We start from the raw sequence: 17,083 nt of genomic DNA, 5'->3' as shown, positions 1-17,083 counted from the left end.
TCAGGGGTCCAAGATTATCTTCTGTGTCTGTGTTAATTGGTTTCCCTTTTCTTTGTTGAAGAGGGTCTGTGCAATCCTTCTGCCTAGTCCGCCATCTTCCCCCGCCTCATTCACTTTTTTTGAGATATTTTTTATATGGAGGGTGCTCAGAGGCATCTGAGTATGCTGCCATCTTGGACCTTCTCCACTTTTTTTTAAAATTATCGTTTAATGGCATTTTTCACACAAATTGGAAACAATTTGAAGAAGGCAAAGAAGTAGCCAAAGTATTAATAGTAAAAAGAAAAACCAAAGTAAAAGGAAGAAAATGCTACATGAAATTTTCTTTTTTTCTTTTTTTTTTTGGCCTATGTAGTGCCTGAGGCATTTGACTGCTAACCAGAAGGCTGGGGGTTCAAACCCACCAGGCACTCCTCAGAAGGAAGGTTGGGCAATCTACTTCCATAGTGATACTGCCTTGGAAACCCAAGGAGGGGTCGCTGTGAGTTGGATCCAACTCGATGGCAGTGAGTTTGGTTTTTATTTTTGGATGTATGTGGGAATGTGTGCATGTGTGAATAGCAACCAACATGGAATAGGAGTGGTGAGTGATCAGACTATGCAATTATGTCCCTCTGAAGATATTTAGAACATCAAAAGATGGCAAAGTTCTTACTTGACATTTTGCTTCTGATGCTTTTATCAATATCCTGAATGCTAGCAACTAAGTAAGTGCCCCCAATGTTATTTGTAGAAAAGAGCAATAAAGTAGTATTAAACCAAACATCAAGAATAAAAAGATCTCTTGAGGCTCAAACTTATTATTGATTTGAAGCTAGAAATCCTATAGCTCTCAAGTTGAACAGGGCAAATATGGACTGAGAACCAAATCTGATGTAAGCTCAGCTCTTTAAGCTATTCACCCTTGGCCTCTGGCTGAGGTCCATGAGAGCTGTCCAGCATAAGCATTCCCAGACTAGCATGAATATCCATAGTCCAGCATGAGCATCCCCTGTCCAGCATGAACTTCCTTAATCCAGCATGAATATCCTCTGTCCAGCAAAGGAGTCCCCAGCCCAACATGAGAATCCTTAGTCCAGCATGAGTGTCTGCTTTCCAGTATAAGTATCCCCAGCCCAGCATAAGCATCCCATGTTCAGTATGAACATCCTTAGTCAACATGAATGTCCCCTTTCCAGCATAAGAGTCTCCAGCCCAGCATGAGCATCCCCAGTCCAACATGAACTGTTTACTCTAGGGTTTCAGTATGCCCAGTGGTAGAGGACAACACTGAAGGAATAGCCAGGTCATATATGGGTACCATCATGCCATCATAAGGGAGGGACCAAAGCCTACCTCATGATAACCATTGTAGTCCATGTTGCCTGGCAGTGGAAAACCTGGGGCCAAGGATAATTCTCCTTCTAACATTTGTGGTTTGATGAATTCCTCCAGGTAGGTTTTGCAGAGTCTTCTGTCCCAGTCATCAGTGATATGGCCTCCATACATAATCTCACCAAAGAGGTATCGCAAATCATCATAGGGGACCTGAGAGGTGGGGAAAAGAAAGAAAGACCTGTACCTGGGCATTAGGGCTGGCCTGGTGTGTAGGCAGAACACAAGCCACAAGGTAGTCTACTTTTAGAGACTGAGAACAATATCATATTCATCTGGGGACATCCAGTGCCCATCAGAGTCAGGTATTTTTGGGGAACTCTCTGAACTGTTGAATAATTATATCAAATGGTGATGACAGACAAGATGCCAGCCTCACTTTCATGATGACCAGCTGTGACAATGAAGTCAGGAATTGCCTACCATACCTTTAAATCGGTGAATGTCAAAGGGAGGAAAGCAAGGACCAGAGCACTTTTCTAACTTTCTGCCATTTGCTTAATTAATTACCCCTTTTGAAAGTTCAGAGAAATGAAATAAAGGATGCAAAGCTCATTGGCAAGCCACTTGGGGAAGCCTTGTGGCAGCATAGCCAGTGAAGGAACAGTGTTGTGGGGAGGGGGACCTTCCAGGACCCTGGAACTAGAGGTAGAGGGATTGCTCAGGGCCCCCTCCCTGATTTATTTTTCCCACCAGGAAGAGGTTGTTGGCCTTGAAGATACTGTGGTTAGTCCATGAACTAGAAGACCCTTGAAGAGTATCAATTGTTAGTGTAAGTTTTTTTTTTTTTTTAAATGAAGATATCAGAGAATAAAAGAGATAGGGGTAACAATAATACATCCTCTTCATCATCACTGGCAGAATAATACCTATGTAAGGAGCCTCAGCTTTTGGATGAGTTCTGCCTCCTTGGGTAGTTAAATTGGGACTTCTTTACAATGAGTCTGGAGTCCCTTCCTGCCAATCCACAGCCACTTTCAATGCTGCACACAGAAAGCAGTGGTCTAGTGGGCCCTGGAACAAATTCTCTGTGACATCAAGGGCATTAGGCCTTTGTTTGATTTTGTCAGCTTGCTTAGCTCTCACCTCATCATGGTACTGGCTGGTCCTAGGGTAGGCCACTTGGTTAAATTTGCACTTTCTCAATTCCATTTTTATGGGATGTAGACTTTCCCCAATGTTCATTCACCTTCTTTTCTATTATCCTAAGAGGTGCCCTTTTCAGAAGAGCACCTACACCCCTACTGACTGGGCCCTGGATGCCTACTTCTTTTACCTTTGCATTGGCCTCCAGGAAGTTGTACAGCACATTCACAGAGATGGTAAGGTCCCCAGTGTTGAAAGGGTAAGAGTGGTTCCATCCCTGGGGCCCAAATTTTCGTCTTTCTGCCACCACCGCATGAAAGTAACAAAGAGCAAAGAGGATGCTCTTGAACTCCACCTCCCGGGAGCACATCTCCAGAGTGTCCTGAAAGGAATACATTTCTTCCAGTGTTAGCACCCAGATTCTGTTACCCAGGGCAGGCTAGGGTGTGGGTTATGACTAGGAATTGTATTGGATAAAAAGTTATTGTATATGCTGGTTAGGGTTTGAGCTACACTGAGATTACAAATTACACATGGCTAGGTATGAGGTCAAGGCTTGAGGGGAATATAGAGGGGTTGGATTTTAGTTTAGACTTTGGGTTAAAGTTTGGTTTACCAGTGAAGTTTGCATACAAACTATTGCAATCAAGTTCCAAGCACAGCCTATGGAAAACAGAGTAGCGAACCATGCGAATGTCAGGTTTGTCATATTAATATTACTTTGCACTGGGGCACGGGGACTCCTACAATATCATCTTGAATTTCTTCCCCTCCTGCCATGCTTTTCTTGCCCAGCATGGATCCCAGCAGGTGTAATTACTACCTCTGTATCTGTGGAACTCCTAGCTCATCTTCTGAGGGAGCTGCTGAAATGAGGGAAAGGATGAGAACCAGCATACAGGAAGAAAAGCAGTGCTCTGCCCTACACCCCCATCCCTCCCTGCAACTGCTGCACAGAAACTGAGTAGGGGTGCTTGGAGGATGAGGCTAAGAAAACAAAAACACTAAGGGGCAATGGATACAGAATGGAAGGAAGGTGGAAAGATGTGTCTCTCAAAGAGGGGTTTAAAGAAGGGATAGTGGAAAGAAGTAGAAGGAAGAGATAGCTTAGAGAAAAGCAGTGGAGGTTTGATTGGTAGATTTTAACGGGGGAATGGTAGTTTCAGTGGAGGGGGTGAAAGTCTTCATTTTGAAGGACTAGCAGGACAGACCCACCAGCCACTCCTCGGAAGGAAGGTTGGGCAATCCTACTTCCATAGTGATAACTGCCTCGGAAACCCAAGGAGGGGTCGCTATGAGTCGGGGCCAACTCGAAGGCAAATAACAACAACAACAAGCAGGACAGGAACACCTGGATTCTTTGGGATCAAAGTTCATTAGTGGTTGTGAAGAGTTGGCAGGAGGGAGAAAAGGAGGACTTATTGCTTAGGGACACTGAGCAATTAAGGGTGATGGAAATATCTGGGAATGAATAATGGTGATGGTGAAACAACATGATGAACATGAGTAATGTCACTGAATTGTACATGCGAAGAATCTTGGAACAGCATATATTTTGTTTCATATCTATTTACCACAATTAATTTTTTTAAAAAATCAATAAACACACTGAAGTTCTCAATGACTTTCTGACTCATAACATGAGGACTGAAAGAAACTTCCATTGGGCAGAATGGGAAAATATTTAATAAGAAATTAACCAATAAAACAGACTTAAATTAAAAATAATAGTAAAATTAAGGTTGTTTTTTAAAAAGTCATTTTATTTCCTCTGGGTGAGACCTTCTCTGTTCAGAAAGAGCAAGCTATTGCAGCTGAAGCACTTTCAAAGCTTACACAACTTGGATTTCACATAGTCCTGTTTTTTTTTTTTTTTCCTAGGAGTTAGTATGTAGACTTTGCCCACAGGGGAACTCAGTCTCCATTCTCTCTCTGGACATGTAGGGGCCACTTCAGAGCCTTCATGGAGTACCATGTTTGCCATAAAAGCACAGTTTCCAGAAGGTCGGAGGTAGCACAGTGTACAAGGTCACTGCCTTGTACAAGTAAGAATTTAATAACGGCATTCTGGATAAAGCCATTCTCTGTAGACATGTAAAAGGCTTCATCTGTTACTTCTTACACATTTGAAAAAATTGGATCCTGCTAAAAAGTGCCTCTAAGCACAAACACAAGAAATAACACATTAAGCTGCTAGAAATGGCTGACAGTAGTACCCTTAAATACAAGTCAGAATAAAATAATCATTCCCAAAGTCCCGCTATCATGGAAGGAAGGATGAGAGAAGTTCAGTTCTGCTATTGTCCCTTAAATGATTAAGATAGGGCTCTGATGAAACAGAGTGTACAGGGGATATTATATTTGTCTCTGTTCCAAGACACCGGTAAAAGCAGAAGGGGGCATTTAAAATTATTGTAAACAATGAATATTCTCCTAAGTCTATCCTTGTTTCTCAGAAGACTTACTGAAGATGGTCCTAAATGGCAAAACGAACCAAAACCAAAAACACAAATAATAATAATAATAATAATAATAATAATACCCTCACATAACACAACAAAACAAAAACTCCAACTGTGATGGTGACAGAATAACCAGGAAACCCCAACTTCTCTTAGGATGCATTTTCTACTTGCGTGGGAGTCTTAGAAAAAGGACAAAAGAGGATAATCCTAAATGGGCATCAGGCTTGTGGGAGATGAGCCCAAGAACCCATGGGGAGGTTGAGAAGATGCAGCCAGGTGTGACAATGGATAATAATAATCCTAGTGAGGCTTAATATTCATTATCAGAAGAGCTAATATACCAGCCGCGTGCTTCCCTCCTCCCTGGCTCTGGCTGAGTCCCTCAAGGCAGAAAAAGTGAGAATGGTCTGCCACTGGATCTCTCAATTAGAGCTAACTGCATCCCACTACTTTTAAGGGAAGGTTCCTTGGTGTCAGAAATAGCTTGCACTAGACTATAGGAGCTCTGGTGGTACAGTAGTTAAAGCATTTGGCTGCTAACCAAAAAAAAGTTGGCAACAAACCCACCAGTCACTCCATGGGAGAAAATTGAGGCAGTCTGTTTCTATAAAGATTTATAGCTTTGAAAACCCTATAGAACAGTTCTACTCTACCCTAAGGGGTCGCTATGAGTTGGAATCCAGTCAATGGCAGTGTATTTTACTAACTTAATGCCTTTCCTTGGACCCAGCTATAGCTTCCTTTAAAGAAAGCTATAGATTTAAAAGTTAAGAATGTATGTTTGTGATTCAGATTCCAGGGACCTAAGAATAGGCTCCATTTGCCAAGGACGGCAGGGACATATGGGAGGCAGACAACAGGAAAGGAGACACGTGGTGAGTGTATAAGTGCTGCCACCTACCTAATAGAGGAGCACAGCACAGTACCCTGCTTACATAGATAACATACAAAGAAAACAAATCGTGGGCAGGTCACTTCAACTTACAATCACCAACTAAATATAAACACAGAAACATCACAATGCCTCAGAGCAACAAAGCATCACAGTCCACACGAAGAAGCATGATAAAGTAGGAGAAACAAGGGACCAGGTTACAGACCCAAAACATATCCCTGAGGAAGACACAGCATTGGAACTCCTTGATAAGGAATTCAAAAGAATTATATTTAGGTACCTTAAATGGATTGAGAGACAGATCAAGGAAAACATTGAAAAAATTGAGGAAAACACAGAAAACCCTAGAACAATTTCAAAAGACAATACAAGAACAAAATGACAAAATAAATGAAAAATTAAAAAATAATACAAAATCTACAGACAGAAATCCAGAAGATTCATACTAAATTTTCAGAAATAGATAACTCATTGAATGGGCAAAGGAGTAAAATTAAATCAGTGGAAGACAGAATTAGTGAGATTGAAGGTAAATACCTGAATACTTCTTTGGAAAGGGAACAGTCAGAAAAAGGATCAAAACAAAATGAAGAAAGCCTAAGGTTCATGTGGGATACCATCAAAAGGAATAACCTACATGTAATCAGAATTCCAGAACAGGAAGAGACAAAACCACAGAGAAAATTGTTGGAGATTTGTTGAAAGAGAATTTTGCTGTATGATGAAAGATGGGAATATATCCATTCCAGGAACTTCAATGAACCCCAAACAGGATAGATCCCAAAAGAAAATCACTGAGACATATCATCATCAAATTCACCAAAACCAAAGACAAAGAAAGAATCCTGAAAGCAGCACAGGAAAAACAAAAAGTTACCTAAAAGGGACAACCAATAAAACTAAGCTCGGATTTCTTGGCAGAAACCATGCAGGCGAGAAGACATGGGATGGTATATATAAAACCCTGAAAGAAAAAAATTTCCAACCAAGAATTATGTATACAGTAAAATTGTCCTTCAAATATGATAGTAAAATTAGGACATTTCCAGATAAGCAGAAATTAAGGGAATTTGTTAAAAACCAGACCAACCTTACAAGAGATGCTAAAGGAGTCCTCTGGACAAAGAAGAAACAACCACAAACAACAACTGACCATTAACACACATGATGACATAACCCAGAAACCAACTCAGTTATAGAAGTATGCAAAGTAAATAAGCCTACAAGATTGTAAACAGGGAACCAGAGACATCAACTGACAAATGAAGACAACTACAAACCAAAAAGAGGAAAAAAACTGCATTGTTACAGAACTTCAAGTCAAGACAACTACAAGATAGAATGGACTGTTCTAAACTTGAGAAGAAATTATCAATCACAGGATAACCTCAAAGAAAAATGATAAACCTTCACATCAAAATAAAAAATAGGACCAGCACAAATATAAAACAATAGCAAGAAGGAAGTGATAACATGATTCATAAACAAAATGAGCTCAGCACAGAAAATTATATGGAACAAAGAAATCAACACCATGAAAAAACACAAAACAAAATGACAGCAGCAAATTTATACTTGTCTATAATTGCATATCTGGCAAGGGACTTATCTCTAAGATTTGTAGAAAACTCCCACACCTCAACAGCAAAGGAATTAATAATCCAATTGAAAAATAGGTAGAGGACATGAATAAGCACTTCACCAAGGAGGATATTCAGGTGTCCAGCACATACATGAAGAGATGGTCACAATCAATGGCCATCAGAGAGATGTAAATCAAAACAACAATGAGATACCATCTCACCCCAGTGCTAATGGCAAAGTTCAACAAGACAGAAAATAACAAATGCCGGTGAGAATGTGGAGAGATTAGGACTCTCATACACTGCTGGTGGGACTATCAAATGATGCAACCACTGTGGAAAACAGTATGGCAATTCCTTAAAAAGCAGGAATTAGAAATAGCATTTGACCCAGCAATCCCATTACTTGGTATATATCCTAAAGAGAGCCAGGACAGGAACAGATATATGCACACCTATGTTCATCACAGCACTATTTACAATAGCCAAAAGATGGAAACAATCTAGGTGCCCATCAACAGAAGAATGGATAACCAAACTGTGGTACACACACACAATGGAATACTATGCAACCCTAAAGAATAATGTAGAATCTGCAAAACACTGCCTAACATGGATGAACTTGGAGGACATTGTGCTGAGTGAAAGAAGTCAATCACAGAAGGACAGATATAGTATTAGTTCATTATTGTAAGAAGTTAAGGAAAAGTTTGTATATGGAAGGGAACTTTCTTTGTTAGTTACCTGGGATGGGAGGGGAGGGGAAGAACACTGAAAAAAAAAAAAAAAAAAAAAAAAATCATTGACCCCTGTCACTTTAGTTTTGTGTATTTCACTGTACATAAATTATATTTCAATAAAATGCATTAAAAAGAAATTCATGTTTGCCCATATGTAGAATATGAAATCTAGGTAATTTAAAAGTTTTTATCTCTGGTGTAGAGCACCTAGGAGTTAAATCAAGATGGATTAGGAAAAAAGAAAGAAAAGAAAGGAGAGCAGTGTGCCCTCTGCCCCATGTTGCCAAGGTCAGGACATTTCTTAACAAAAATCAAAAGCTAAGATATCCTGAATGTCCTGGTAATGTTCCTCCATTCTTTTTTCATAGATGTTATGTGGATTTTGGAATTTATTTGGGAAGGGGAGTGGGAAAAGGAAGAGATTGGGCAAGTTTAGCTTCTCACATCTTTGTAGAAGTTTCCTTCTCCAAGTTGGACTACTCAACTCCCATGTTATGTCCTAGTCAAAACTGCTAAAACTCTGCCAATTGCCTTTAAGTTAAACTTGGTCCCAAAAGCCCATGGTACTGGTGGCTTATATTTGGGTAGCTGGAGCAGTTGACCTTTAATAAGACAACCCATCTTAAGTTCCACAGATGACCTGTCTGGGATGTGTGGTTCAGCCAGAATCTGACCACTACCTCTAGTTGCATACTTTCTACCACCTAGTTTGAATCAGCTCTTGTGAGGTGAGTGGTCTTCCTCCTTCCCTCCCAGGGCATTACCTGAGTGAAGTTGTCCAGGGCTTTGTGCAGGTTAGCATGCATGCCAGTGGGAGGCTCATTGGTGATCTTAATGGAGTTCTCCAGGATGCCCTGGGGTATGATGTGTCCCTCAGTGGTAGGTGCAGGCTCTGCGCTGATGAAGACTCTGAACTTTGGGTGGCTGTTCTCACTGTGCTCCTCTAGCTTCTTCTCCAGGGTGCTGAGCCACTTGGCCACCAGGTGAATGTTCTGGTAGGAAGGAAGGAACACCCCCAGACCCCCAATCCAGGCATCTGATTAATCCTCTTTGCAGTAAACAATTATCAGGAAGGCAGCTAAGGAGGGACCTGACCTTGAAATAAGTCATTTAACATTAGCCTCGGGATTCCCAGTAATGGGGATCTCCCTAGTATCCTACTTTTGAATCCTATCCCTTGATATCCTAACTCTAGCAGTGTTCTCAAACTTGACTGTGCATGAGATTCACCTGGAGGGCTTATTAAAACACACATTGCTAGCCCACACTATGCCTAGGGTGGGGGCTGTAATTTGCATTTCTAACAAGTTCCCAGATGATACTGATATTGCTGGTCATGGACTACTCTTTGAGAACCAAAGCTCTAACACACATTATTACATTTCAAATTCAGAACCCCATTACTGGACACTTTGAATACTGAACTCTTGATACTTATAAGTGGGGCCAAGGGACCAGAAATGCTGACATTACATAGGAGCTGGTTAGAAATACAGAATTTTAGCCTCCAGACTTACTGAATCAGCACATTTTAATAAGATACTCCAGAGATGCTTATACACATTAAAATTTGAAAAGCACTGCCTAGCTAGCTTCCCTGACTTGCATCTCCCCCTCTTCAAACCATTCTGCTAATTGTTGTCAAACTTATCTTCCCAGCACAAACTAAGCTATTGTTCTCAAAAATCAACAAGGGCACCCTCCTCCAAGCCCTGGTTGCTCCATCTGGTGTTGAGGCCCCTCCTTCCCCCAGTTTGTTCCTATCTATCTGCCTGTCTATCTAAACCTACATTAATTTATTAACACATCTTTGCAGGATGTGCCTTTCACTTTAATAAGGATAGTCACTTCGCTTCATCGAAATATCTTTCATCATGATGAGAAGATAAAAGCTCCTAGGTAAATATTTGAAGATGATGGTTCACAGAGCCTTAAACACACAGAGCAGCACTGAGCCCAGCACCTGCACCACAGTCACTGGGTCTCTGAATGCTGTTTTCTCTCCCATAGAAAGATAAATAACAAAATATTTGTCCCATGTATTTCACAGAGTTGCTGCAAATAACCAAAGGTAATGGATTTGAAGGGCTTTGTATACTGTAGAATGGTATATAGGAGTTGGTAGCAGTTGTTGAAATGGAAATTTGTTAAATAAGAATTCACTGATAATCATTCTGTTGGAGTGGAGAGTTTCATGGGATGCATGGACAGCCAGGGCTCCTGTTAGGTGGGCAGTGGTGTGACCCACAAATGAGTAGTTCCCCTACTTACTTCAAGAATTTCACCTTATGCTGGGGACAGAACTCTGGGAAGGATTCAGTGATCCTTAAGGCTGACCCACTAGACTTACAGGCCTGGACATAGTAGGGCTTGGGAAATTGACCCACAGCTGCTATAGTCAGGAAAGGAGAAGGGAGAGTCTGAACCTTGGTCTCACACCCAGAGGCCTGAGGAGAAGACAGCTGTTCCAGGAGGAAACCTCTAACTACTCTGAGTAGGGTCCTCAAACAGCATTTCCTGAAGTGTGTGCCAAGGGATAGTAAAAGATATTTAGCTCCATAAAGAAGGTCTGTGTTCAACTCATCTGGAAACACTGGATTCAACAAGATTTCTATACCATAAGATTCTCAGAACCATTAACCTATTGATATAATTAAAAATCTTCTTGAAAGAGGTATTGTATGCAATTGTTTCCAAATTTTGAAATGGGAACTTGTTAACGGTTCTGTTTTTGTCTTTTTCAGAGAATCCTTCAGATTTGTAGGCTAGGAAGTATCTATGACAGGATCCTGGACTCGGCTAGTTCAGCACCTCTGGGAATTCTTAGAACCATGGTGTCTAAAAGTCCCTGGAGAGAGAAAACCCAGCAGGGAGCCCTCATTTTGGGCAGTACTTTACAGTTTGGACAGATGGCATCTATTCATTCAACACTCAGATGCTTCCTTCAGGGAGAAAATCACACATCTTATTTGGTGCTCATAGGAGAAATGATTTTTCCTTGGAAATAGAGTTCTGAGTAACATCTTTGAGAGATCTCAGAAACCACATCAGCATAAGATGTGGGCTTGCTGATAGCTGGTAGGCATTGAGGGGACACTCTGCTTACTGTCTGAGTGGGCTCAGGAGGCAGCACCACAGTCTCCTGAAAGTTTGTGACCTTCTGACTGGAGCAGCTGGGTTGTGGTAGTTGTGCCCAAAGGGCATGTCTCCCAGACCAAAAATCCAGAGAAGGATTGGAAGGCCATGCCTCCCAGCCCTGTGCTGACCCACTTAGGAGGAAGCAAGCACCTGAGCTGTCATCATCTTCTCTTCTGAGATTCTCACTGTTTCTGGAAAAGGACCCCCAGGGAATGACAGACCTTAGTAGCTAATCTGAGAATAAATAATGGAATAATTAAGGATGAAGACCCAATAGCAAGATGTGGTACAATAGTAATTGGGAGACAGAAAAATGTTCTTTATAATGAAAGAGTAAGGCATTTGACTGCTAACCAGAAGGCTGGTGGTTCAACCCACCAGCCACTCCTTGGAAGGAAGATGGGGCAATCTACTTCTGTAGTGATACTGCCTTGGAAACCCAAGGAAGGGTTGCTATGAGTTGAAATCAACTCGATGGCAGTGAGTTAGTTTGTTTTTTTGAGAAAGGATGGGAGTGAGTGGATTTCCCCTTTATTCTTTCATTCATTTCTTCATTGATTCTTTCCCCTGACAGGCATTTGTTGAGGGTCTATTACGTACAAGGCTCTGTGATGGGTGCTAAGAGGTAAATAGGAATATCACTTTCTCTAAGGAAATTTAATGAAGAGTACAGTCATATAATAAATAATTTCAGCAAAATAATAGATATTGTAATTGAGGTGATTGTAAAGTGTTATAGAACACTTATCACTACAAGTTGTACACAGAAGGATTAAGTTACAGGCCATGATAGAAGAGGGATAACCTTTTTTTTTTCTCTTGTAAAGACAATATTCAGTGAAATAACCAGTAACAGGTATTCCAGATTCCCCAAAACCCACATGAATTCTTAATAAAGAGGCTACAATTGCTCCCACATTCTGTTCACATATGTAATGAAGAACATGTCACAGGGACACAACAGACATAAACAGCACAGGAAAGTTCCATGAAAGGCACAGAAGAGATCAGCAACTGAAAGAATGCAGTTGTCATGTTCTTCAACTGGGTGCCAGTTTCCTAAACAAGTAACAAAGTTAGAATCTGTCTCCTTTGCAAGGAGACCTATTTAAACTAGACAGAGGGGTTGACCAGGTGAGGGGAAGAAGAGTTACTAGTGTGTTTGTGTATGAGGGAGGGTGGGAGAAGAATTGGAAAGAGGGAAGATTAAGAAGTGAAAGGGCTAAGGGTGTGAAAAGAACGGCAGATGAGAGGACTTGAGTGGTCAGAAAAGTCAGACACTGTGGGATGAGGCCCAAACAAATATGGAGTCAAGAATGTCCCAGGTCAGGACAGAGAGGGCATACCTGCAAAATAACCCAGTGACCTTTCTTGGCAGCTAGGTCCAGCGCAGCCTCAGCCACCACCTCCTGTCCTTGCCCCAAGGACACATTGTGGAAATTCCGATTGTTGAAGGTATATCCAAGTTTTTTTCCTGAAAGGAGTATGGCCCTTGTCATTATTATTTCTTGTGTCCAATGACCTGTGTTGTTCAATATTCATAAGGAAATGCATTCCTTCATATTACTCATCAAACACAGATGTGTCTGAACCTATACCCAGAGCCATATATACTGACTCCTTCCCTTCACAGAAGGCTATATATTCCAGCTTTGGGTTCCCAAATAATGAAGCAGTTGTCCATACTCAAATAATTTCAAACCTCCCTCATACAATATCCAAATATGTGGAGGAGCACTGGTGCTCTTCTGTATGGGCCACATTTGAAGAGCAGGCATTGGGCCACTATCCTAGAGAGTGAAAGGGTCCAGGAGTAGCTAGGGTCCAGATATTGTCCCTTCTGGCTTTCTCTGTCCTCTGAATATATCTCTATGTATTTATATCTATAACTGACTCGAAGATGCCAAAGATTGTGAGGATGCTGCTGGATGGGCAATGTTTTCTTCTGCTGTAGGTAAGGTTGCCATGAGTTGCAGTCAACTTGATAGCAGCTATCTATCATCTATTTGTCTGTCTGTCAATCTATCTATCTATCTATCATCTATCATCTATCATATGTTCCCTGGAACTTTACTGGGAGGTGCAGCGAGTAGGGCAGGTAGTTCTGCCTTCCTGTACTTTATATAATATTCACTCTGTTACCCCATTATTCATTATTCCTAACACACAGAAACATTTTCTCTCATCAATTTGCATAAATTAGAGTGAAGAAAAGGCAAGAGGCAAGACAAGAATGGGCTTGGTTGTATAGGTGTGACTGTTTGGCTGGATGTATCTCCACAAGTTCTGGAAATAGAGTAAGGGGATGGCCACACCAACACAAATATCACAGCCCTATCGCTGAAGCAAAGCCAATGTAATATGCTCATTACTTGTTAGCCAAGCCCAAGGAAAACTTAACACAAAGAAATGATTTTAATACAGAGGATCAGTTCTGCTTGGACATAAACTATTAGCTCAATCCAATAAAGTTTAGAGAAATTATATAATATTATTTAAAGTATTATAAAAGTATATAATACCACAAAGAAATAATCAGGAAATTTTTCTAGGAAGGTGAAATACACAAGAGAAAAGGGGAAATTTAAAAAGAGAAATAAGAGTAAAAATATGTATTTAAACAAAATTGGTTTCAGAGGAACTAAGATTGAAGATTCAATTTGATACTTGTGCAAGAAACTTTTTGGAAAGACTCTTAATATTAGATGTTTCCTTTAAATACTAAAACAATATACAGACTCTCTTTGAATTCTGTGAGACAAAGCAAGATGATGACTTTTGTAGTGAGGAATAGTTATTATAGATTCAACTGACATGAATCCAAGAAATACCTTTATTAAACTCTATAAATCTTAGCTAGCAATAAATTTGATGTCAGCTTTAGAACCAGGGAGATAACTTATTCCAGAGAAAACATTTGGATAAAAGGTGCCTTGATTATTAGATGCCTTTGTGACATTCCAACACACACAATAGACTATTTCTTTTCTTTATGAGCAAGAAAAGGCTATGGGGAAAGAGGTGCTTAATAAAGATTAGTTTGAGAACTACAGACTGGAGGGACAGTAGAGGGCAAAGCTCATCACTGGCTCAGATCAGTCTGCATTAGTCTAGGCTTGAGGCATGACTATGGGACTAAGGATACTGAAAGGGATCTTGGAGAATGTGAGAGAGGAGGAAGGAGGGGTTGATGGAATTAGCACTGACTGAACACAGTCAAAGATGACTGCCTGCATCCCATGTGAATCTCAGGATGCACAACGCAAGGAACACAACACACTGCTCTTGAGTCGGATCTAATCACAGTGACCCCTCTTTCAGTTTCCGAGGCTGTATCACTACGGAAATAGACTGCCCAACACCTTCCTTCCGAGGAGTGGCTGCTGGGTTTCAACCACCAGCCTTCTGGTTAGCAGTCAAATGCCTTATGCACTATGCCACCAGAGCTCCCTCAGGATGCACAGAGGCAGCATTACAGAGCCCTTTCATTTGCAAATTTGAGGCCATCTGGGTCATCACTAAACCCCTCTAGTCATTTATGTTCTCTTGGGTTTTCACATTTATACTGTTTTGTGCTATGGCATCCCATGCCCCCAGCTTCATCACTTGCAACTCATCTTTCCCTGTCTAACTCCTATTAGACCTTCCTTCCAACTTTCCATATAGTGGTGTCACTTGGAACCACGTCCCACTGTAAACCCCTTTTACCACTTCACAGTATGCTTCCTCTACTTTTGATCTCTCCAAGAACACAGCAGTTCCTTTGGCTCTCTTCCTACTTCCCCATAGCAAGGGGCTGTGAGGCAAGTGAGAATTTTTCTAGCTTTCTCTAGTTAAAAAACATCTAGTTGTCATTGAGTTGATTCTCATGGTGACCCCATCTGTGTTCTGCAGGCTTTTCAATGGCTGTTTTTTCAGAAGTAGATCACTGGGCCTTTCTTCTGAGATGCCTCTGGATGGACTTGAACCTCAAAACTTTTAGTTAGTAGCTGAGTGCTTAACTATTTGCACTACTCAGTGATTCCTTCTCTCGCTACTTGCAGGCTATTTCTTCTCCATGCTTATATAAAAATCTTTCTTCTTTTAAAGGACATGCCACCTGGCTAGATTACTATTTTTTTGTTCTTTGTTTTCAATTAACTTCTTTAGCACTTGGTTCAAAGTCTTCTGCACTTCCAGTTTCACCATGATCCTTGTAAATTTTAATGTTATGATGACTTAGCCAACATCCAGCCTCCACTTCCTCAACTTTCTCTTCAAAGATCTTAACACCATTCCATTTCTGCTATCCACTCCCTATGGCTGCACCTATGACTTTATCATAGCTGAAAACTGCCCAATGTCTGAAACATTATTCTCTAGTATACGCTCATGAATATAATTTTCGATCCTCCTAGATTGTTCACTGTCTTACTCCATTCTCATATATGAAATATCCAGTCCTGTGGCTCTACTGTTTTTCTAATCTTTGCCTTTACCTCTCTCTTATTTGATATGGACCCAAGAGTCCATAATTTGAACCATGATGTTGCAAAATGCTCAACACTGTTGTCCCATTCTACTTCTGAATCACCCAACTTTTGTAAATCTCAAACATGGGTTAATATAAGCATTAATAAAAGAAAAAAAAAAATAGTGACTGGGAGCCACTACAAGTTCATGATTCTTAACCTCAATGTTGTCGGGTAATCTTCCTGTGTGTCCAGATGTCTGCTATGATTCCCAGTCTTCTCTTTCTTGAAGGCCCCTGCTAGACCCCACTTTCTAGGCACAGAAGTTTACTTTACTCTCTTTGTCTTAATTATCTAGCGTTGCAGTTAACAAATACCACAAGTAGATGTCTTTAAAAAACATATTTTCTCACAGTTTAGAAGGTCAGAAGTCCAATTCAGGGTATCAGCTCTAGAGGAAGGCTTTTTCTCTCTGTGGCTCTAGGAGAAAGTCCTTTTTCCTTGGTTCCTTGAAGATCTTTGTGTAGTATGGCATCTGTCTTCCCCCAGCTGTGCTGCTTTAATATTCTCCTTTTATATCCCAAAAAAGATTTACTCAGACACATCCTATACTAAGGCTGTGTCATTAACAAAGAAAATCCATTCCCAAATGGGATTATAACCATAGGTATAGGGGATAATATTGACAACACATTTTTTGGGGGGGCATACTCAATACACAGCACTCCTCCTGCCTAAGAAAAATATATGCCTGCAAAAACGACAAGGAGGCCACATCTTCTGATCTCCTCTAACCCTACAAGAGGAAGACAGGATTACCAGCAGTAACCCAAGGCCTATTCCTACAAGGCCAGACATGCTGCCTCCCTCTAGCCCTTTCTCCAACTGTTCCTCCCAAAGCACCACCACCTCTCTCCTGGGTTCGATAATTCACTGCAGTGGTCACACAGAACTCACAGACTATGGGGTTTATTAGGGAAGCACCAGGCTACAATTCGAGTTCAGGAAAATTGCTCAGTCTCTCTCCCCAGCCTGCCGTCTCTCAGCCAAGTCTCTCACAGTCTTTCCCCCAGCAGTGCATGTCCCTCGGTATCTTACTCAGCAGCACGTGTCTCTTTCAGGAGCGCGTGTCTCTTTTGGCAGCACGTCTTCCTCAACCAGCAGTCAGAGAGAGAGTTTTTCCTCTAGGAGGCCTCCTTTTGAGCTTGGCAGAGTGGCCAAACTAGCCAATCATAGCATCAGAACTCTAAGCACCTGAGAGAGAGCCTCCCATAACATTGCATTGTGCCACGCCCAACAAAAATAACCCAGGTGGATAACATTTACATTCAGGAGCTCCTCAGTTGCTCAT

The 17,083-nt window shown here is 41.1% G+C and overlaps 1 protein-coding gene across 1 annotated transcript in view; it reads right to left on the bottom strand.

The window, feature by feature from the left end:
- The window catches only part of DNAH9 (dynein axonemal heavy chain 9), a 722,341-nt gene that overhangs the window by 64,878 nt on the left and 640,380 nt on the right, over positions 1 to 17,083 (bottom strand). Inside the window, exons 62-65 of the mRNA XM_007948048.2 lie at positions 12,628 to 12,755; positions 8,908 to 9,135; positions 2,651 to 2,842; positions 1,336 to 1,527 (exon numbers count right to left, since the gene is read on the bottom strand). Coding sequence (XP_007946239.1) covers positions 1,336 to 1,527; positions 2,651 to 2,842; positions 8,908 to 9,135; positions 12,628 to 12,755 — 740 coding nt within the window. The remainder of the gene's footprint in view (positions 1 to 1,335; positions 1,528 to 2,650; positions 2,843 to 8,907; positions 9,136 to 12,627; positions 12,756 to 17,083) is intronic.

Source organism: Orycteropus afer, unplaced genomic scaffold (genome assembly GCF_000298275.1).
Source record: "Orycteropus afer afer isolate SDZICR_OR568_19922 unplaced genomic scaffold, OryAfe1.0 scaffold00199, whole genome shotgun sequence".
In the NCBI taxonomy this organism is placed as follows: Eukaryota; Metazoa; Chordata; class Mammalia; order Tubulidentata; family Orycteropodidae; genus Orycteropus; species Orycteropus afer.
This window is presented reverse-complemented; position numbering and strand designations above follow the sequence as displayed.